The 21,677-nt window shown below is 44.1% G+C and overlaps 2 protein-coding genes across 2 annotated transcripts in view; both read right to left on the bottom strand.

Annotated features, from left to right (window-relative positions):
• The window catches only part of Dnajb14 (DnaJ heat shock protein family (Hsp40) member B14), a 43,491-nt gene extending 26,878 nt beyond the window's left edge, over nt 1–16,613 (bottom strand). Inside the window, exons 1-2 of the mRNA NM_001109193.2 lie at nt 16,450–16,613; nt 1,382–1,553 (exon numbers count right to left, since the gene is read on the bottom strand). Of these exons, the coding sequence (NP_001102663.2) occupies nt 1,382–1,553; nt 16,450–16,582 (305 nt within the window). The 5' untranslated portion in view covers nt 16,583–16,613. The remainder of the gene's footprint in view (nt 1–1,381; nt 1,554–16,449) is intronic.
• A 1,003-nt stretch (nt 16,614–17,616) lies between these two features.
• H2az1 (H2A.Z variant histone 1) lies at nt 17,617–19,935 on the bottom strand. Its single transcript, NM_022674.2, has 5 exons — nt 19,788–19,935; nt 19,307–19,384; nt 18,905–19,018; nt 18,430–18,559; nt 17,617–18,161 (listed from the first exon to the last, which is right to left on the bottom strand). The coding sequence occupies exons 1-5, from the start codon at nt 19,788–19,790 to the stop codon at nt 18,100–18,102; spliced, it is 387 nt and encodes a 128-aa protein (NP_073165.1). The 5' UTR covers nt 19,791–19,935; the 3' UTR covers nt 17,617–18,099.
• Nucleotides 19,936–21,677: the final 1,742 nt, after the last annotated feature.

Here is a 21,677-nt window from a genome sequence, read left to right as displayed (position 1 = left end):
CCTGGGGAATCAGACAATCGTTTCTGGTCTCCACAGACCTGAGGCATTCATGTAGTATGTACACGTGTACATACACAAAACGTTCATACATATAAAGTAAAAGTAAATAAATCCAAAAAGAAAGAAGGGGATCCATGGAAAGTGTTCTAATGAAATGTGATGCCTACAGGAAAATACAGCTTGGTTTAGCGCTGAGTTTACAGCATTCTGTTTCTCTACAGCTTTTCCCGAAGTCAAATTTGGCTCAGTGTAGCACTATGTAAGTGGCTTCACTTAAGGCCTTTGAAGTGCGTGCAACCATCACCACGGTCAAAGGTCCTCCTCCGTGGTTTTACCCTCACTGGGGAATCTGTTTCCCTCACTGTGGATTGAGACACAATGATACACCCAAGCCTGTGCATTCACATATAGGGGAAAGAAATACGATACAAATATATCGATATTGGATTTAAGACATGGTGACAAGTCAGTTTCCTTACTAGATAGATAGACTGCGAGTCTCACAGTATGTCACACAAATCATGTCGGGGAAAACAGAGGGAAAAGATAGGAAAGGAAGAGACACGGGACAAGGGACAAAGGCCACCTCTGCTGCATTATTTGGTTCTTCGCTTGTGATAGTTCAATCCACTCTCGCTGAGAGCTCTTGAGAAGTCAGATGTCTTCAGATTCTATCATGTGCAAACGTCAGTTGCCCAGAAGAGCACACTTCCCTTACCTTCCATCAGGAAACATAACAATCTATTTGGAAGCAGTTCATTCCTAAGAGTTTAGCCTTTTTTTCTTTCAAGAAAACTCTTGTTTAAAAAAAAGAGAGACGTCAGTAAGCCAATTTTCTAAAGCCAAGCTCCTTGCTCCTCAGATCCACTGACTGCCTCATGCAGGAGTGCGTGGAGAGAGAGGCTCCTGTGACAGAGAGTCACTGAGGGAGCAGCACAGGGGCACCAGGTGTCTGTAAACAAGAGAGCCTCATGGAAAGGGGAGAAAGCGTCCTTGGTCAGGAAATTGAGAACACAGCTGCCCTTACTCTCAGCCGTCTGCGTATGAAATTCTCCTATTTTCAACTACATATTACAACACAGCAATTCATTCTTTCACTACGGTCCAAACAGTGCATAGAATCAAGGCTGCGATCATTATTTCAGAGAAAGTATTCCAAACGCTCACGGTGGCATATAGCTGATGTAAGTGAGTGGAAGCTTCCAGAAAGTTAACACCCTCCAGGTTGGCTTCACAGTATGAAACGCAGGACACCCAGGTAACTCCTTCATTTCCCTTCAATTAAACTGCGCTTTAAATACCCTTTTTTAGGCATTAGAATGTCGATTGGGCCCTATCACAATCAAGGATGCTGGAGCCGCACACTTGCATTCACGCCTACCTGAGCACGCCTTCGACTTGGTCTTTGGTGTAGACTTTCCCGCCTTCACCAGCACCGGAAGTGCCATCCTTCCCGAAGCTGGGCTTGCTCTGGTCGCTGCTCCCTGGCGGTTTTCGGCAATGCGTGCTATTTCCAGCAGTGCTTCCGTTTTTCATAATTATTTCCAATAATGCTGTGGAAAGACAGATAAAGGACACTGAACCTCCTCACATCAGGACACAGACTCAAGGACTCCCGAAGAAGACAAAGCGGACAAAATGAGGTCTTCCGGGAAGACTGAACATGGCTTCCGCCTCCTTTCTGTTTTTTTATTGGGGAGGGGGGTTGTTGTTTTGTTTTCCCTTTGTTTAGGCAGGATCTTACTACGCAGTTGGGGCTGACCTAGAATTACGTGGCCCAATCTGCTTTAGTTTCCCAGTGCCGAGATTAGAGACACAAGCCACCAGTTCAGGCTCCATAACGTCTCTTTAAGTAACAAGGCTGTTTGCCACGGAGTTGAGCATAGAGGCAGACAGATCTCTGTGAACTCCAGGACAACTAGAGCTACACAGTAAAACCTTCTCTCAGAACAAAACAAACAAACAAAGTTTGGTCATTTTTTCAGTAGTAACTGTCTACAGAGCATGATTTAGGAGTGTTCAAAGAAGTACATTTAAAAGAACTTCTGTTTACTTTCATCAGCAACAAGAAAAACTAGACACTGGAATCGGATCTTTAAAATAGAAAAAACAATTGTCAACTTGAGTTGAACAGTAATATTCTTTCAAATATACAAAATAAAGATATTTTTAAAAGGCTGAAGAGAAAGCATAAGCAGTTAAGAGTGAGTACTGCTCTTGCGGGGGATGGACAGTGAGCTTCCGGCACCCACATCAGGCAGCTCACAGTCACTTACACACTCGTTCCAGAGAATCCAGCACCTTCTTCAGGCCTTTGGTGGCACTAGCGCGCATACACGCGCGCGCGCGCGCGCGCGCACACACACACACACACACACACACACACACACTCTTGTACACATAAACACAAATGTACAGAGAAATAAGTATTTTTGCACCACTTAAAGGCATGCACTAAAAGAAAGAATACGATTATATCTATAGTTCAGACAGAATGAAATTGTGTCCATATGTGCAGAGGCATAGACATGAATAGTAATCCGTCACCGTATGAATGAATACAAACACCAAATGAACAGAATAGTAATAATGTCTAGGATTTACTTTAATTTGGGAAACAGAGGCTTAATACTAGGTATATAAGAACAATGAGGTAAGGCTGGACAATACGTTCCCAGTTGTTAGAGACACATGCATGGTGCAGTATGATTAATTATAGTTTTCTTTTTTTTTTAAAGATTTATTTTATTTATTATATATAAGTACACTGTAGCTGTCTTCTGATACACCAGAGCTGTCTTCTGATACACCAGAGCTGTCTTCTGATACACCAGAAGAGGGCATTGGATCTCTTTACAGATGGTTGTGAGCCACCATGTGGTTTCTGGGAATTGAACTCATGACCTCTGGAAGAGCAGTCGGGTGCTCTTAACCACTGAGCCATCCCTCAAGCCCCTATAGTTTTCTTTTATGTGTGTATGTATAAGGTATGAAAATTTTGGTCAAAGCTAAAACTAATCAGTAAATAATTACAATTAACAAAAGGACAAAGATAACAGAAAATTCAACATGATGGTGGCTTAAACACATCTCAATAACTGACAGAAATTATTAAGGATGGAATAATGTAAACCTCGAATTTATACGGTTTGGACTAATTAATGTTCAAGATGTTAAATCCAGGGCTGGAGAGATGGCTCAGCGGTTAAGAGCACTGACTGCTCTTCCAGAGGTCCTGAGTTCAGTTCCCAGCAACCCCAATGGTGGCTCACAGCCATCTGTAATGAGATCTGATGCCCTCTTCTGGTGTGTCTGAAGACAGCTACAGTGTATTCACATAAATGAAAGGAAGGAAGGAAGGAAGGAAGGAAGGAAGGAAGGAAGGAAGGAAGGGAGGGAGGGAATTTAAAAAATGTTAAATCTAACTGCTGGGTTTTTTTTGTTTTGTTTTGTTTTTATAGACAAGGACTTAAATAGCCTAGGCTGGCCTTTGCTCTGAAGTAAAGGATGACTTGGGACATCCTACCTCAACCACCCAGGAGTCACATTACAGGTATGTGCCACCATGCCATTCAAGTTGTTGTAGGAATTTAAACTTTTGCTTGCAAGGCAAGCACTCCATCCACAAGACGTATCTCTGTCACAAAGGAGTGAAAATTGATAGTGTTATATCTAGATCACGAAATCACTTCTTCAAAACACAACAAACTAATGTCATGTGAGCTACAATAAGGAGCAACTGTGCTCACCTTTAAAGAATAAATCAATTACAAAACTGTGATTTAAGGCTGGAGTGGTGGCGCACACCTTTAATCCCAGAACTCTGGAAGAAAAGGCAAGAGGACCTCTGGGAGTTTGAGGCTAGTCTGATCTCCATAGCAAATTCTGGTCTAGCCAGGGTTAACAGTGAGATTCTGATTCAAAATCAAAGAAGGAAGGAACGAACGAATGAAAGGAGAGAAAAAGGGAGGGAAAACAGAACTTAAATCACAAATAGGTTAGGAAGCAAACATGTATCATCATGCATAATGACAACAAGTAAAAACAAATATCTGTCACAAGAGAGACCATCCAGACAGTAAAAATCTATCTGGAAATAAGAAGACCCTAAATAGCACATGACTGTCACTCAAAGAACACATTATGACAAGCCAAGAAGCCAGGCACAAAAGACCACATACTACATGATTTCATTCATATGAAAAGCACAAGGCGGTGGAATACAGTTCACAGGCAGAGAGGCCAGACTAGCTAGCCTTGGATTTAATCTCCAGTACCACTGGAGTGGGGTGGGGGCTGTGGAGGCTGCAGATACAGAAGAGGGAGAGACTGAAGGAGAAAAAAACAGAAAAACAGAGCAAGTAAACACATGCTTTGAAAGTAGGCTGGGGTTGCTAAAGAGATGACTCAGCAGTTAAGAGCTCTTCCAGAGGTCCTGAGTTCAATCCCCAACAACCACATGGTGGTTAGTAGCACGTATAATGGGATCTGAGTCCCTCTTCTGGTGTGCATGAAGACAAAACACACACACACACACACACACACACACACACACACACACACATATATATATATATATATATATATATATGTATATATGTATATATATATATATTAAATAAATCCTTTTTTTAATTAAAAAAAAGGGTAAATCAGTATTTTGCCAAGGACAGGGGTCAGTAGGTCAGTGGGTCGGAGGAATATGATATGAGACAAGACATCCAGTGAATCGTTTTATTTCCAAGGTTGGAAAGTGTTCCAAAATTATGGCAACAATTGCACAATCCTTTGAATCTACTAAAAACCCATTTAACTGTGTACTTTAAATGAATCGATTGTTTAGTATGTAAGTCATATCAATATAACTATTCTACATACATAATCATAGTTATATATTAAAAATTCCAGCTGCTGTTGGCAAATTTGCAAAAATATAGCTATTTCTTATAGAAACTTCTATCATTCTTTTTCCATGTCTAGAAGATAAGAGGTCATCTGACAATGTAATTGTAGGTGATAAAATAATCTATTAGTTACTAAGAAAAATATAAGACATACCACATAACTAATTTTTGGCTGGAGTTCAGCCTGCATTTAATATAATCACAATGGAATCAGAATAGCAGTAGTGATCCACAACATGTAAATGGCAAAACTTTTTAAAAACAGCAAATGTAGAGTAAGCAGTCCTCAAACCCCAAATCCTCCTGCCTTTGCTCTTTGCTGCTGCAATAACAGGAATGTACCGCCCTGCCAGGTTGGGAACTTAAATTTAAGTTTCTCTACATCTCAAATAACACCAAAGAGAATTAAGTAGTAAAATCACAGCCTCATGCACAAAATCCCCTAATATATGATGACAGAAATGAACCATCATCAGGTAAAAAGTTATGTGTCAGTATTGAGTGTCTGTGAGAAGCAAAGAACTGTAAATGGTATCTGCCAAGCTCTCGGATAAAAAAAAAAAAAATCACTTATCCAGAGCACAGGCAAGAAAAATACAGAAGAGTGAAGAATGGCTCACACCACAGAACAATAAGAAACCAAATTACCAATGGGCATTACAGGCAACGCTGAGGAAATACACAAAAAGGAATGGGTTTTACCCACTTATCATAGCAGGAATGCCTGGGTCATACAGTGAACTGCAGGGAACAGAATGCAGACAGGAAGGGAAGGCACAACAGCAACAACAGCAGCAGCAACAGCAACAGCAGCAACAACAACAACAATAACAACAGCAGCAGCAACAACAACAACAATAACAACAGTAGCAGCAACAACAACAATAACAACAGCAGCAACAATAACAACAACAGTAGCAACAACAGCAGCAGCAACAACAATAAATGAAAAATGAAACTGCAGAGAGAAATGGGAGGACACAAGAGAGATTCTTTTCTAGCTAGATTTACTTTTAAATATCATACAAAACCAGGAAAATTGCTGTATATTAGAAAGGCTAAATAACCAAACAGTCTGTGAGTAATAAGTAAGTAATAAGTGAATAAGTAAACAGGAAAAAAAGAATGATCAAGTTCAAACACTATGCAAAGGGTTGGCATGTAAAAGGTAAAGAAGTGTGACTTCTAAAGACCGTTAATGTCACCACAAAGACTGGTGAAGCCAGCAGCTGCTCTATAGGAAACAACAGTCAAAAATGCAACTAAGAAATCACTTATCCAGACCACAGGCAACAAAAATACAGAAGAGTGAAGAGTGGCTCAGTAGAAGAAGATGCTTGCTAAATAAGCCTGGCCACCTGAGTTCAACTCCAGAACCCATAGGAAAGTGGAGAAGACAGTGAACTCCTTAAAGTTGTCATGCACACACACACACACACACACACACACACACACACACACACTGGATAAATAAAAGAATATTAAATTAAAGGGAGGAAATCCATCCAAAAAGATATGGTTGGCTAGGAGTGGAGGCGCAGAAAGCAGAGCCAGAAACAAGAAAATCAACACTAACTCAAGGACAGCCTTGTCTATACAGTGAGTTCTGGGCCAGCCCAAGCTAATACTGAGACCAGAACTAAAGCATACAAGACAAAGACAGCCGGATTGGACTTGAGGATACACACCTGAAACCCCAGAACTTGGAAAGCTAAAACAGGAGGATCTCAAGTTCAAGGCCAGCTTGAACTTCAACCCTTTCTTTAAAAAAAAAAAAAAAGCTAAGCTAGACAAAGCAAAGTTATGTAACAGTTCAACAAGTACTACAGAGAAATAGCATATATGAAGGTTAGAAATTTTAAAAGTGAAGAATAGAAAAACATTAAAGGAAGTGGTAAATACTGAATATAAAGAAAAGACAACACATGGAAAATAGAAAGCTCAAAGAAAACTATGAGAAATAAAACAAACTATAATTAGGAGATTTCTGACATATAAACAAAAAAACTAAATGACATAGTAAAATATGAGAAATCCTAAAGTAAATGACACCTGAGATACTCAAGTAAAGTTGGCTGAGCATCTACACAAAAACAAAACCCAGAAAATCAAATGACTTATATAGAGAAAAGTTAGACTGTCCTCAGACTTTGACCATCGTTGTCCCATGCATAAGACCCTGGCATACTTGCATACCCAAGGCAAGGGAGTGTGAGCTAATTAGTCACTGACATGGTGAGCCCCAACTATTTTCCTGACAGGATCTAGGATAACTGACAAACAAGCTCTGGAGAGATTTTCCAGATGAGCTCAACTGGGGCAGGCAAAGCCACTCTACCTATGGCCAGCACCATTTCATGGGCTCGGGCCCTGCACTCCATAAAAAGGTGAAAGCCAGCTGACCGTGAGCGTTCATCTCTCTCTGCTTCCTGATGGCAGGTGCATGTGACTGAGCAAGGTCAAGCCCCTGCTCCCATGACTTCCCTGCTACGGGGCACTTTCCCACAGACCCGTGAGCTAAGATAAACCCCCTTCCTTAAATTGTTTTTGTTAGGTATTTACCTCAGTGACATGTACAGTAACTCAATACAGCCACCAAACTTCAACAGTAAAGTCACAAGTAAATTGTCTTCGGGTATAAATCCTCTTCAACTATTCTTTAAATAGTGGGCTAGAAAGTTACAGGATTAATCGTTCCTCCTATAGCTTTTGTCAGCTAAAGTTGGCAAGGCCTACTGGCTTGGGACAAGAAACATTTTGGGGATCAAACTGGCAGCCACTGACAAACAAATGGCTGAGAAGGGTATAGCTTGCATCTATGGGATCAAGGAGTTGGCTTAGAACACACAAAAACAAAAAGTGGGAGCTACACTTCTCATTCAGTCACTAGCAGAGGAGATGTGGAAATAAGGATGTGGATGTGGTGGTCTGAGTAAGAATGGCCTCCATAGGTTCATCATTACTAATGGCTCAACACTAGGGAGTGGCACCATTTGAAAGGATTAGGACTGATGTGGTCTTGTTGGAAGAAGTGTGTCACTGGGGGTGGGTGGGCTTTAATGATTGAAAAATCCATGCGAAGCTCATTGTCTTTCTCTCTACCAGTATGTAGCTCTCAGTTACATCTCCAGCACTCTGCTTGCCACATCTGCCTCCATGCTCCTTGTCATGACAATGGGCTACTCCTCTGAAACTGTAATGTAAGCAACTCCCCAATTAAATGCTCTCTCTTGTAAGAGTTGCCATGACCATAGTATCTTTTCACAGCAATAGAACAGTAACTAAGATAAAAAAGAACAATGTTGCACTGGACTGAAAAGATACCAGAAAATATATAAAAGTAATATAGTCATTAAATACAATGGAATGCCAACACAAACAACATACACAAATGTAAGTTTATCTATGTATTTTCCAGTTAAAAAAGCAAAAGAAAAACAAAGCACATGTCCTTTTATTTTAATCATAAAGGATACAATAGAATCCACTTACAGAACTTAAATGAATGTATGAACTAATGGCCTAAATGTGATTATTATAATGTGGTTGTATACAGATGTCCTTATCTTATTAAACATAACCAGAATTATTCAGCAATGGGGCAGCCTATCTACAACAACTCTAATCAGTTCAGGGGAAATAGACACAGGATGACTTTCATAATAGCCCAAAGCCCAATTTAACCATTTGTGAAGTACATATTATTCAGGAGAGCTTTACTTTATGGTTACCATTCATTCCCTGACTACAGGGATAGGTCCTATAATGCTACTAAGCGGTCTCTCCATTGTGAGAACACCAGAGTGTATTTGCCCAAGCACGGGTGCAGCTTTGTAAATAATTAAAACGTGTAAACAGGGAGAAAAGAGCATTAAAAGGTTTCAACTGCTTTTGATAATTATTCTGGCAGGTTAGTACTGACTACATTCTTCTGCAACTATCATGTACATGATAAAGCATGAAATAAGAAAGTAATCCAGGTGTAACCTATGATGCCATGGGGTTTCCAGAACCAGGACTAGAGCTGAAGAAGACAGAAATATAGGCTAAAAATGTGTAAGCAAAGAACTCTGAAAGCTTATCTTGAATTGGAAGGAATGATATACACTCCAAAGCTGACTGACTACCTTTAAAATTAGCTAGGCAGGGCCGTGCACATCTTTAATTCTAGCGCTTACTAGACAGGTAGGCAGATCTCTGGAGTTACAGGCCAGCCAGCCTCAAAAAACAAACAAACAAACAAAAACAAAACAGACAGACATGTATATGTATAAACATCCCCACAACCTACCATGCATTTCCCAATGCTATGCTTTGAACAGAACTCCAAACAATGAACAACCTGGGTCGCAGTGTCCCTCGTACCTGGACTGTGACGCTGAAACATGATTTTTTTTTTCCTAACAGAAACCAAGGCTATAAGACATAGGGCTATTCCAGATCTAGCACGGGAAATGTACAGAGGAAGCTGAAACCCGGTTATACCAAAGAGCTACATGACTAAAGCCAGCTAAAAAGACACGTGTAGGAGCCAGGAGCTTTGCTTAATATAAAAGAATCCCCACTGACCAACGACATCAAGAATAAGAGGCAGCTGCCTGGAGAGAAGGAGACCCAGTGCCTGTGCTTGAAAACAGATCAAGGTAGCCAGGTGAGGTGATGTACACCTTAATCCCAGCACTTGGTAGGCAGAGGCAGGCACATCTTTGGGAGTTCAAGGTCAGACTGGTTTCCCTGTCGAGTTGCAGGACAGCCACGGCTACATGTTAAGACCCTGTCTCAAAAAAGCAAAAAAGGAAAACCACCACTACCACCACCAAAACCAGATAAAAACAACCAAGCTGCACTTCCGACATGAACTGAGTGCCTCCTTACAGAAGTGTTTCAACTAAAAAATGAAGAAAAGGGCCGTGGAGCCAGAGAAACGGTCTTGTTGGATATTAACACGCGGCCACAAAAGTTCGATGAATGGAGTGGAAGGCTGTGGTAACTCTTCTCAGTCATCAACCTGACTACATCTAGAATGAACTACAGTCCAGAAATGGAGTGATCTCGAGACACAAGCTTTTGATCGGATCTTGAGGTGGGATGACACAAGCCGTTAACCTGGCCCATATCCCTTCTGCTGGAAGCATATCTATCATATAAGACTATAAAGGAAGGAGCCATTCTCTTACTCCTTGGCGGTGTGCCCTCGCTCTGCCAGCACGTCTATTCCTGACTGGCACTGGAGCCTACTTCTTCAGGATTCCAGCTTACACAGAAGACTGGCCGAGACGTCCAGCCTCATGGGACTGAGCAGCTATTAGATTCTTGGACTTTTTTATCCACAGATAAAATATATGATTATATATATGAGAGAGAGATCCATTCCATGAGTTCTGTGACTCTAAAGAACCATGACTAATAAAAAGGTTGTCTCGTTCTTAGCTGAAACATCATTCCTGGTGCTAGACACCTGCAGCAACAGCTGGACATAGGACAGTGCTAAATGAAACTGGCTTCTGTGGCTGCTGCAGATTCTTCAGTAGTTACACTGATGAATGAAAAATTTTCTATGATTCTATGCTCAGGGGCTTGATCTCTACCTAACAATAGCAGGATGGCAGTGTGTGTGTGTGTGTGTGTTTGTCTGCCTCTGTGTGTGTGTCTGTGTCTGTGTGTGTTTGTCTCTGTGTGTCTGTGTGTGTCTGTCTGTCTGTGTGTGTGTCTGTCTGTGTGTCTGGTGTGTGTCTGTGTATGCATGCTCGAATTACTCCTTGGATCTACTTAGTTAAAAACCAGCACAGGAGCGGGGACTGGGGGGAGAGGGGGGACCTCAATCACCTATATGGGTGCAGACTACTCAGAACTCCAGTTTCAGGGGATCTGAAACATGACCTTCATGGGCCCCAGAATACACAAATTACATATAAACTAATGCAAGCATACATACACATAAATAAGTAGATAAATCTTTTTAATTAAATAAATGAAACTGAAACAAATTCTACTACTTTGAAACTCAAAATCCGGTTTTCTTATCTTAAAATGGAATTAGGAAAGCCTTTGTATTAGCAATTACTACATTTATGAGAAGATAATGATTTCTAATTATTATCTAGTCCTGGATGATAACGGGGGTTGGAGCTGAAGCAGAACCAGGAGGATCTCTGTCAGCTCCTGGCCAGCCTGATCTACTCAGTGAGTTCAGGGCAGCCAGAGCTCTATAGTGAGAGCCTATCTCAATAAAAAACAAGCAAACAAACAAATAAAATGTCTTCTGTTGCTGACATGCTGCAGACTTTCTTTTACAGCAATCAATACATATTCTAATCATCATTTCCACAAGTAAAATGCAGTTTGTCTTGTCAATTCTCACTAGTAGGCATTACAGTCTTTCAAAAAAAAATTTAGACCTAATCATTATATAAATTTTCCAGTTAATTGTAAACATGCTTTATCTGTGAGGTTATTAACATAGAACACATTACATGTACCTATAAAAGTTTTATTTAAGGCGGGAAAGATGGCTCAACAATTAGGAGCACGGGTTGCTCCTCCCGGGAATCTGAGTTTGAGTCCTAAGACCCAACAGCAGCTCACAACCATCCGTAACTCCTCTTCTGCCCTGTACTCCCACACAGACACCCACAAAACTAAATCATAGTTTATCTAAAAGAAAACTGAGGCTCAAAAACATAGCTAATTTGGTAGAGTATGTGCCTACATGCATGAAGTCAAGATTGACGCCCTCCACCCCCCTGCCCAGCTCCATGTAAATCACGTGTATAACCTCCCAGCACTGGAAGAGTGGAGGCAGGAGGATCAGAAGATAAAGATCATCCTCTGCTACCTATAGCGTTGGAGGCTAGATTCTATCTAAGAAGGAGGGGGGTGGGGGAGGGAATGGGTGGGGGAGAACAAAGAAAGAGAAAAACGGGGGAGGGAGAGAAAAGGAAATCAAACTATTGAAATTATACTATCATCATTTTACCCACCAAATGCTTAATTCATCTCTAGACTAAATGCGCTGACAAAAGGTTTTGTCATATTACCACTTAATCCCTAAAACACTGCCAGTGGACTCGGGAGATGGCTCAGCTCACAACTGTCTATAACTTCAGTTCAAGGGGATCGAATGTTCTCTTCCCATCTCTGAGGGAACAGTGCACAGACATGAATTCAGGAAAAGCATCCAAACACGTAAAATAAAACAAAAATATAAACACTGTGCTACCTGGTGCAGAGAAGTATGTGTTTGATAAACATCTGTTGAATAAATAAGGCCTCGTTGCAGTGAGAAAACTGCATCTCCCAAGTGTAAATGGGTATCTAAGGCACACAGTACTAAGTCCAAACCCAAACTCTTCAGGGCCAACATCTGAAGTCGTCTCACTAATAACAGAAATTCCAAAGTCACTTTCTAACACTTAACTGGATGGTATGGAAATGATTGTTTTAAGTGTTCTTATCGCTGAATTTTAATTAAGCCAACTAGGGAAAGAATGGGATGATCTTTAAGGAAATAGGGTGTATAATGATTCAGATACACATGCTATTTTAAAATCTCTTATCAGTTTAGGTGAGACAAAGGGAGGAACAATTTTCTATTTTGTATTAAATACAAAGTAACAGAACAAAAAAAAAAAGACAGAAACCATGTATCATCATCTCTTGCATGGATGAGAATAAACTAAAAGGAGTACTTTAACTCTGGTTAAGCAGGCTGCATGCAGAATGAGCTTTTCTGTGGTTATAGATCATCATTTGATTCAAATTGCCACTGTGTTATTAAAAAGAATAGAATATGCTCTTCTCCAAACAAACAAACAAACAAACAAACCAACAAGGGCAACAACAAAAGTACACTTGTCATACATGGTGGTGCATACATGCCTTTAATCTTAGCAGCTTAGAGACTGAGAGGTAAGAGCAGGTGAGTTAGTGGACAGCCTGGTCTACAGAGTGAGTTCTAGGCCAGCTAGAGCACCATAGTGAGACCTGTCTCCTGGGAAGTGGGGGAGGGGGGAGAGGGAGAGGGGAGGGAGAGAAGGAAGGGAGGGAAGAAAAGTAGATAGAAAGAAGGAGGATAGAAAAGAAAAAACCTACACTTTAAACTATCCCTATAGATTTACTATAAAAATCTAAAAATTAAAACAATGTGCTCAAAGCCTCCCAGCAGTGAAACTGTATCCCTCTACCAAGTGCTAAACCACATCAATTAAACAAGCATGCAAAGATAACTCAGAGTCTGTCCATCTGAAATTCCTGCTCGTTAACAGCAAAGGGTCTCGGCTAAAACACGGGAGACTTTCCATTTCAATATCAAACTTTTTCAAGAAAAGAGCATGCCAGTTCCCTGAAAGGTTTTATCAGATTCCCTTCTCACTTTATTATATAAAGTTCTAAGATGACAAAAATCCTGGCGTATAAATGGAATTTGACCTTGTGGTTTCCCACTCATCACGACCGTGGAAATGGACAATGGAAATGAAGATGCAGACCCTGAACTGGCTTAGCCAGTCAACTTCCTGAGCTTTTAGCTTGGTACTCATCCAGAATAGGTCAAATCCAGGAATAAAACTTCAACTCACCCAAACGCTCCAATTTCCTCTATACAAAATCTTTATTAGGGTCTTTCCACGAATATCCCAGATTTCCCTCTCTCCCAAATTCTTAAATCATTCCCATAAACATCTCCTGGGACTATTCTATGTAAAATATGGTTTCCACACAAGAGTCACACTGCTTTATTTTGGGTCACATCAACTCCGTGCTGATGTCTTCTATTTTGTTTGTAATTAAAGCTCAGAATGGCTAAATATCTTGTCCCTGGTTACCGAGACAGCAGACAAAGTTTATATTTGAACTTTTTAGACTACTTCACAAGGATACCATACCACTTTATTAGATAATCACCCCTTTATAATCTCGTTGCCCCTGACTTTCTGTCTATCATGCCTTCATCTTCCCTACACCCATGACTTGCAGAGCAATCATTACATTGCACCTGGACAGTGTCCTTACACAGGCTCGCTGTAGCTGCTTACACGGTAGAAGCGTGCCTGGCTGTGAATTTGGGCATGTTTGAAGGATTCTTAGATGACCACACTTGTAAAGTAGAAAAGATTTATTAGATGTTTTATATCAACTCATTTAGTCCTCAGAACACCCAGGATCAGTGCACTGTCCCTGCCACACAAATGAAAAAGGCGAGGACTAGAGGCTGTCTAACTCCACTGAGGTGGAAACCAGTTGGTGAAGAGCCAGGTCTTCAAATCCAAGGTACCTTGCCCGGAGTACCTGCTACTTTAATAGTAAAAGTGTCCCTCCAAGAACAGATGACAACTAATTGAAATATATCTGCATAGTAAAAGGGACCTAAGAATAATTCCTGCTAACGATTTCTTGAGTAAGGCACCAAAAGCCCAGACAACATAGCAAAAATTTACAAATGAAATTGACTACATAAAACTCAGGCCTCCAGTGTCACAGTCCCCAGGGTGGAAAGATGACCTATAAGAACAAATAAGCAATCTGTAAAATATAAATGACAAAGACTTAATGTCCAGTATATATAACGAGCCCCTATAATTCAATATCAACAAAAACAGTCTGGTTTTTTTTTTTTTTTTTTTTGGTTGGTTGGTTGGTTGGTTGGGTTTTAGGGGTTTCTGTTTGTTTTGTTTTCGAGACGGGGTTTCTCTGTGTAACTCTGGCTGTCCTGGAACTAGCTCAGATTGACTTTTACCTGAGCAAACAAAACGACTTTTCTCCATAGAATATACAAATAGCCAAATAAACATATGAAAATCTGTCCAAGATCATTAATCATCAGAGAAATGCTATCAAAACTACTGCGGACCTGTCCTGAATAGCCACTATCACAACAAAGAAAAACCGGAGATGCCGCGTTGTACCAGACACTGGGAAGCTGGAACCATGTGTACAAAACGGGGTATAGCCGCACTGGAAAAACAATGTGGTGGTTCCTCAATAATCAAAATTAGAATTAACCATATGACCCAGGAATCCCACTTCTGGGCATATATGCAGAACTGAAAGCAGGCTGGTAGACACTCATGCACATAGGCCCATTACTCAAAACAAAAGAGGTGGAGGCAACCCAAACACCCATTGACAGGGGACTAAATAAGACTTTGTGACGGCTGGTGAGAAAGCGCAGACTTGTGCTAAATCTCTACACTGTGTAGGGAGAGACCTTTCCCTCCGCACACGTTTTTATAGCACACGCATGTGCACACACGCAATAAATCCCCCCACCCCAAGAAAAAGTGAAGTTTGAATGTGTACGTGCACACGTGTGTATAAATAATGGAATACTATTCAGCATTTTTAAAAAAGGAAATCTGCCGTGTGTTGCACTATGGATGAAATCTGAAGTTAGCGAGTACGGCAGGCATGCAAAGTCAAATTCTGTAAGATTTCACGTATATCGGGTCCCTAATTAGTCTAATTCATGAAAATGGACATTAGCAAGGGGGCTGCCAGGAGACAGGAGGAGTAAAGAGGCTGCTTACCCGGTACAGTTTTGAGGGCGTAAGATAAAAAGTCAAAAACTACAGACCTACGTACGTAACACTAGTAAACCGTACACCTAAAAACGATTAAAATGGTACATTCTATGTCACGCTTTTTACAATTAACTTTTCCTTCATTACCTTTTCCTGTCCCCTCCTAATGCCAATAAAAAGATGAAGTGAAAAGCAGCGGAGATAAAAGGCTTCAACAATGTAAAAGTCATTCAGAAAACAATAAAGTCAAGCAGGGGCCCTGCTTAAGTTGCCTCCTAATTCTCTTAAGCTAGACATACTTTAAACCACAGTAAGATGTCATCCCATGGGCACGAAAAAACAAAACAAAACAAAACAACAACAAAAAGGTAGCGAAGGCCTTGGAGAGATTAAAACTCAGCGACTATTATGACTTTGCCAATTACTGTACGACCTTGGGCAAGGTATGTTCATTCATTCATTCATTCATTCATTCGCCAAAAGTTTGTGCACATGGTCAAATAATACGGCACTCTTCTGAGGGCTGAGGGGCATATACATTACTAGGCACAACTCTTGGCGCTTTTTGAGTATTGTGCTGACTGTGAAGTTAGACAATGAATAAGGTGGATTAAAGTAGGCTAAGTCCACAGCCTACTCTACAGCGATGTACCGAACTTGCGGGTACTCATGGTGCCATATCAAACCAGACACTTATTTAGGAATCATCAATAACTTCGCCATCCCTTTCGAAAGTGGATCTGTTTTGTAAGGGCTCTCTCCCTCTCCCTGGGAAAAGCAGTGTCATCTAAGGTATTCGAAGATACTTGCTTAAGAACAGCCACATCCAGAGCCCAGGGATGGTGAAGCCTGATAAGACACTGGAGTCCCCGCTCCTGTCACTTCATAGGGGCCTAGGCTGATCTGGGGAGGGGACCCGTCACCCAGCACCCCACAGCGCCCCGCCTGTGTCCCCGAACGCTGGAGCGGCCGCAGCCGGCGGGGCGCAGGGCGCGGGGGCCGGGGTCACGGCGGGGGCCGGGGCTCACCGCGCGCGGCCGGCAGCGGGTACAGCTTCTCGGCCTTCTGCAGGAAGCGCTGGGCCTTGTCGCGGTTGCCGGCGCTCAGGGCCTCGCGAGCGATCTGCACGCATTTCTCCGCCTCGTCGCGGTTGCCCTCCATGGCTCGCGCCTGCCTCGGTGTCCGCGGCCGCGCAGCTGCGAGGGGGGCCCGCCGTGGAGGAGGCGAGGCGGCCGGGCGGGGCACGGCGCAGCACGGCGCGGGGAGGAGCGGGCACCGCGGCGGCGGCCGGGCGACGGGCGGCCTCGCAGCTCCGCCTCCTCACGGCCGCCTCCCCGCCCCCCGCGGCCGCAGCGGCGCCAGCCGCGTCCCTCCCGGGCCTGGGCGACGGTACAGCCGACGCGGTAACCCCGGAGGAGGGCGGGAAGGCCGCAGGCTTTCGGAGCACAGACACCGGGGCCCCTAAACTCAAGCGCGGCCTCGAGCCTGCCTTCCGCGCCACCGGGGCGGGGACAGGGACCCTCAGGACCAGATTCACAAGGACCAGTGGCCCTGCCTCCGGGATCAGGGGTCCTGGGAAGCCCTAGGCCTCCGTTAGGGGAAATCGCAGCATGGGTCCTTATAGGCGCTTCCTGCGTTTAAGAGCTGGAGTTCTGGATCGCCCAACCCACCGAGCTTCCCTGCCCTCTGATCCACACCTCTCCTGCTCCCCGGTGGGTATAATGCAGCTTTTGATCAGTTAAATCAGCTCTAAGGCTTTAATGCAGGATGCTTTTTCACCTACAGAGGTTGCTTAGCACCTTCTGGTGTGTTTATTTTGCTTCAGGAAGTATGATGCACGTCTTATTCAGGCTCACTGAGGGGGAAGGGGTCAAAGAACATGCCAGGCATGTATCAAAATCCAGTGGTTCATGTTACCATAGTCCATGAAAGTGGTGTACTCCCAGTGACTAGCATTTCACACCTGTCTGGTCATTAAAAGCAAATTATCTTCTATATCCAAAGTTCATTTGTTGGAAGTAGTTCTGTTTTATCCTGAGGGTCTCTGTACCTGACCAGCTGCTGTCCCACCTCAGGGTATGGTCCTTCCACATAACTGTTAACTGTCCAAAGGACAAACACCACACCACCTCCAAGTGTTAAGGTCCTAACAGTTCATCATATGATACAAAGAAACAAAACAAAAAACCACCGGCTTATGACTTGATCTACAGATACACTGTTTAATTAGTAAGCAAAGAGTGTACTTGTTGCTGAGGGAGATGGAAGAGATAAGTCCCAATTATTAAGCAAGTTTAAAACTAGTTTGGGATCTGACCTTTATTGAGCTTATCCACCAGAGTGGAAATAATGTCTGTACAAAACCAAATGTTTGTTACTATAACTTCTGCATCACAATTAAAATCCAAACAGTTTTTTAAAAACAGTCAACTCAATCAAAACCCACCACTTCAGATTCAATAGCTTCTTTGAAGCCACAGTAACACTTAAATATGGTTAAGACTCGAATGCAGAAATTTGGTTGGTTGGAAGGCTAATTAAGCCTCCAACTTGCTCAAATAGAATTACAAAAAGGCAAAATTGTGTTTTTCACAGAGATACAGTCCACTGGAATCACCAACACTGGACAGCTGTTAAGAGTATTTAGAGTCCTGAGATAGTAAGGAATCCAGGCATCCTTAGACAGTCTTCTGTTGTCCTTTCTTCCCAATCAGTGATTTGTGGATGTGTGGGATGACACCTAGGAGAAGGACAAGGATTAGTTCTACCTTTTGTATAAACATTCGTATAAACAGTCCATGAAATAAAAGCAGGTAACTCTATAATTCAAAGTCAGTCTTCTGAAAACATAAAACAAGTGAAAACCCGAGGGATGTAAAGGAAAATGAAAATCTAAGTGTAAATCACATTTCGTAAAACCGCCCTGTCCCAAAATATTCTCTCCTGGAAGCAAGGGAAATATGAATTTTCTTGCAAAATAGAATGTAGTGAGTTTAGGGATGACATACCACCACCAGCAATCGTAGCCTTGATCAGAGAGTCCAACTCTTCATCTCCGCGGATAGCAAGTTGCAAGTGACGAGGGGTAATACGCTTTACCTTCAAGTCTTTTGATGCATTTCCTGCCAACTCAAGTACCTAAAAGGCAAAAAAAATCTGATGATCAATATTCCAACTTACTTCCAACATCTGCAAAGCAGAACAAACCTCAACGGTGTTTATCTACCAACTGCTGTCACCCCTCACTACCTGAATGACAAAATTATGCAGAATTATGCAAAAAAAAAAAAAGATTGAAGGGGCACGCAATTGCATTTGCAAGAGCAGCAAACTTGGCTGAACACTAGCTCCCTCTAGCGATCCCTAGGTCTGCGCGCCGCGCTCAGGGCCTGGGAGTTTTCTTGCATCACTTTCCTCCTTCCCTCTCGCCACTTTCCCCCGCCCCCCAAAGCTTTTCCAGATCACAGGCGTACTCCCGCTTACCTCTGCGGTGAGGTACTCCAGGATGGCTGCGCTGTACACAGCTGCGGTCGCGCCCACACGTCCGTGGCTTGTTGTCCTAGATTTCAGGTGTCGATGAATACGGCCCACAGGGAACTTGATTTTTATGCACACAAACAAAAAAAAATGCACAAAGATAGGAGATTCAAAGATAGAAAGATGATGTGCGCGCCAAAGCCTAGCACGGCGGTGGTGCACCAACGCGCCCTGGCAGTAACACATGTGATCGACGACCCCCCCAACCCCAGTATTCACAGTCTCCGTAGGCCAAGTCGCGACACATCACTCATGCAAAGATGGAACACCCATGCAGGGTGCCGACAAACAAGCAAGGGGGTGCAAACATAAAGGCCCGGTCACCCGACTGCGGCAGCAGCTACCCACCTGCAAGCCCGCTCGCTGGGAGCGGGAAACCGCCTTTGTCTTGGCCTTTCCGGAGTCCTTTCCAGCCTTACCGCCAGCCTGCGGCGCCGCCGACGCCCGCGAGCCCGGGAGGGACGGAGAAGATAGAATTACCAAGGCGGCGCGCCCCTCCCCCACCGCAGCGCGTCCAGGAGGCGAGCGCGCGCTCGCGGCCCGCCGGGGTCCCCGGGCCGCCGCTCGCCCCCGCCCTCTCCCCCGCCGACCCCTGCCGCGAGCCCGCCGCGGCTGCGCGCCCTCGCACCGGTTCCCGGCTGCGCCGTGCGCGCCACCCAACCGTCGCCTCCCGCCCGGAGCTCCGGGCTCACAAAACACCTCCCTCCGCTCGTCCCGACCCCGTCTCCGCACGCTCCCACTCGCCGCCGCCTCTCCAAGCACAGGAGACGGCGGCCCCACCCGCTCGAAGCCTGCAGCCCGCGGCCGCCCGCCGTCACTCTCACGTTACCATCTCGGACTGTGCTGAAGCTCGGACAAGCGAGGAAGAGACGAGGCCAGGGGGACGCTCAGCGAGATCCCGGCGCCCACTCCTCCGGCGTACCGCGATTCAAACTGCGCCTTCTCCCGCCTTCCTCGCGCCCTTTATACTGCAGAATGTTCCCTCATCCGGGAACTCGGCTGGTTCGGCCCACCAATGGTTGCCGCCCGCCCTCGGGACACGTCCTTGAGGTTCTAGCCAATGGGAGAGCGAGAAGTAGAGTGGTGGGGCGGGCGCTCGCGAGCTCGAGCGGTGATTGGCGCGTGTGGGAAGAGTGGGGGAGGCGGCGGGACGGGACCGGGAGAAGAAGGGCGCCGCGGCGGGAGGGCAGCAACAGAGCGCTGTGCCACCGAGAGTGGACGGTGGCGTCACGTGCCCGGAGGGAGGAGCTGAAAGGCTGGGGAGGAGCGCGCGCTGGTGTCCTCCCCGCTGCAGCCGCCCCCCTCCCCCGCGGTGCTCCGGAGACCACGTGAGCTTCCCTCTAGGTCTAGCCTGGCCCCTCGCGGACAACTGGGGCCTCACAGTTTCTGGCCTGTTCTTTCGTATTTGCAGATCTCAGTTTCCAGATCTCAGTTTCCTTCAGACTCCTCCTTTCTGACAGGTGGCTCGATGGCGTCCAGTAAGAAGAGCTCAGCTCAGCCTCTACTTGGTGAACCACTTCCCTGATAAAGTGTCACCTACCCCACCCCCCCGGTTGTTTTTCACCTTCTTCCACTTCTGTCCTCACCTCTTTTGACCCCTTATCCCCTCATCCTGTCTCATAACAACAGTGGGGCCAAGTTACCTTGGAGATAACAAATAATTCTACCTACACACAGGAAACTTGGGATGAAAGGTTTTTATAATGAAGTCATCAGCCATGTTTTTTTGCGGAGACTCCGTACCAATGGGACACACCTACAGCCTAGTGTCTAAAGTTGACTTATTGAAACATCAAAGCTATTATGTGTCAGCTTTCCTACACCAAACATTCTGCCACATGACAAATGTTGGTAAATGGCAGTGGGGTAACTGTAACATGATTCACAAGCAGTTACAGATGGCTCATGTGGTCAGTTACAAATGCTGAGCTTAAATAGACTGTACACATGGAACTCTCCTGATGCCAGCCACTTAGACTTGCAGTTAGTAGGTCGACAACACGTGTGTATACCACTAGCTGCTTGGAGACCATAACTATCTGAATCTTTCCCAGTCATATTGACATTGCCTAAAATGTAACACTTTCCCATTAAACATTGTTGTGGGGCCATGTGGGTGGGCGCAGGTGCTCCTGTCATTGTGATATTTGTGGAAATCGGACAACTTGAGTGAGTGCTCTCCAGGGTTCCAGGAATGAACTCAGGTAGTCACCCTTGCACAGCTAGTACCTGTCAGTTATATCACCACTGGGTTATACTTTTTACATAATTGAATACTAGTATGAAGAGAATTTTGAAGCATAAACTCCACGTTATGTGTGCTTAAGTTTGGGAGATTTTAGGAAATTCGAGGACCTCTCTGATTCCAAGACATTAATGCTAGAGGAGAGACTCCCAACAGTTTTGATGTCAGGGCTTACTGGAACTAAATAATTATAATGATGTCATCATATGCCAAAAACAACTAAAGCCCCTGCAATGCCAGTACCTAGTAGGCTGCATCAGAAGAATTGCAAGCAGAATGTCAGTCTGAACTACACACTGATTGTATTTCAGAAACTTAAGGACTGGCCTGCTGTGACCATGGCAGCCCACATCCTTAATTCCAGCCCTTGAGAGGCAGAGGCAGGCATATCTTTGTGAATTCGAGGCCAACACGGTCCACACATCTAGAGCAACAGAGTGAGGCCCTATCTATAAAAGAGAAAAAAGGTATAGG

This window comes from Rattus norvegicus, chromosome 2 (genome assembly GCF_021556685.1).
Source record: "Rattus norvegicus strain SHRSP/BbbUtx chromosome 2, alternate assembly SHRSP_T2T, whole genome shotgun sequence".
NCBI classification, from domain to species: domain Eukaryota; kingdom Metazoa; phylum Chordata; class Mammalia; order Rodentia; family Muridae; genus Rattus; species Rattus norvegicus.
Note: the sequence above shows the minus strand (reverse complement) of the source record. Positions and strands in the feature narration are given on the sequence as shown.

Excerpts from the sequence above, each read along its gene's own strand:
- H2az1 (NM_022674.2), bottom strand. Across the intron at positions 19,019-19,306 it reads CCCAGCGAGCGGGCTTGCAG|TTCCCTGTGGGCCGTATTCA; the intron begins GTGGGTAGCTGC and ends ATAAAAATCAAG. Across the intron at positions 18,560-18,904 it reads TGGAGTACCTCACCGCAGAG|GTACTTGAGTTGGCAGGAAA; the intron begins GTAAGCGGGAGT and ends TTTGCCTTTTAG.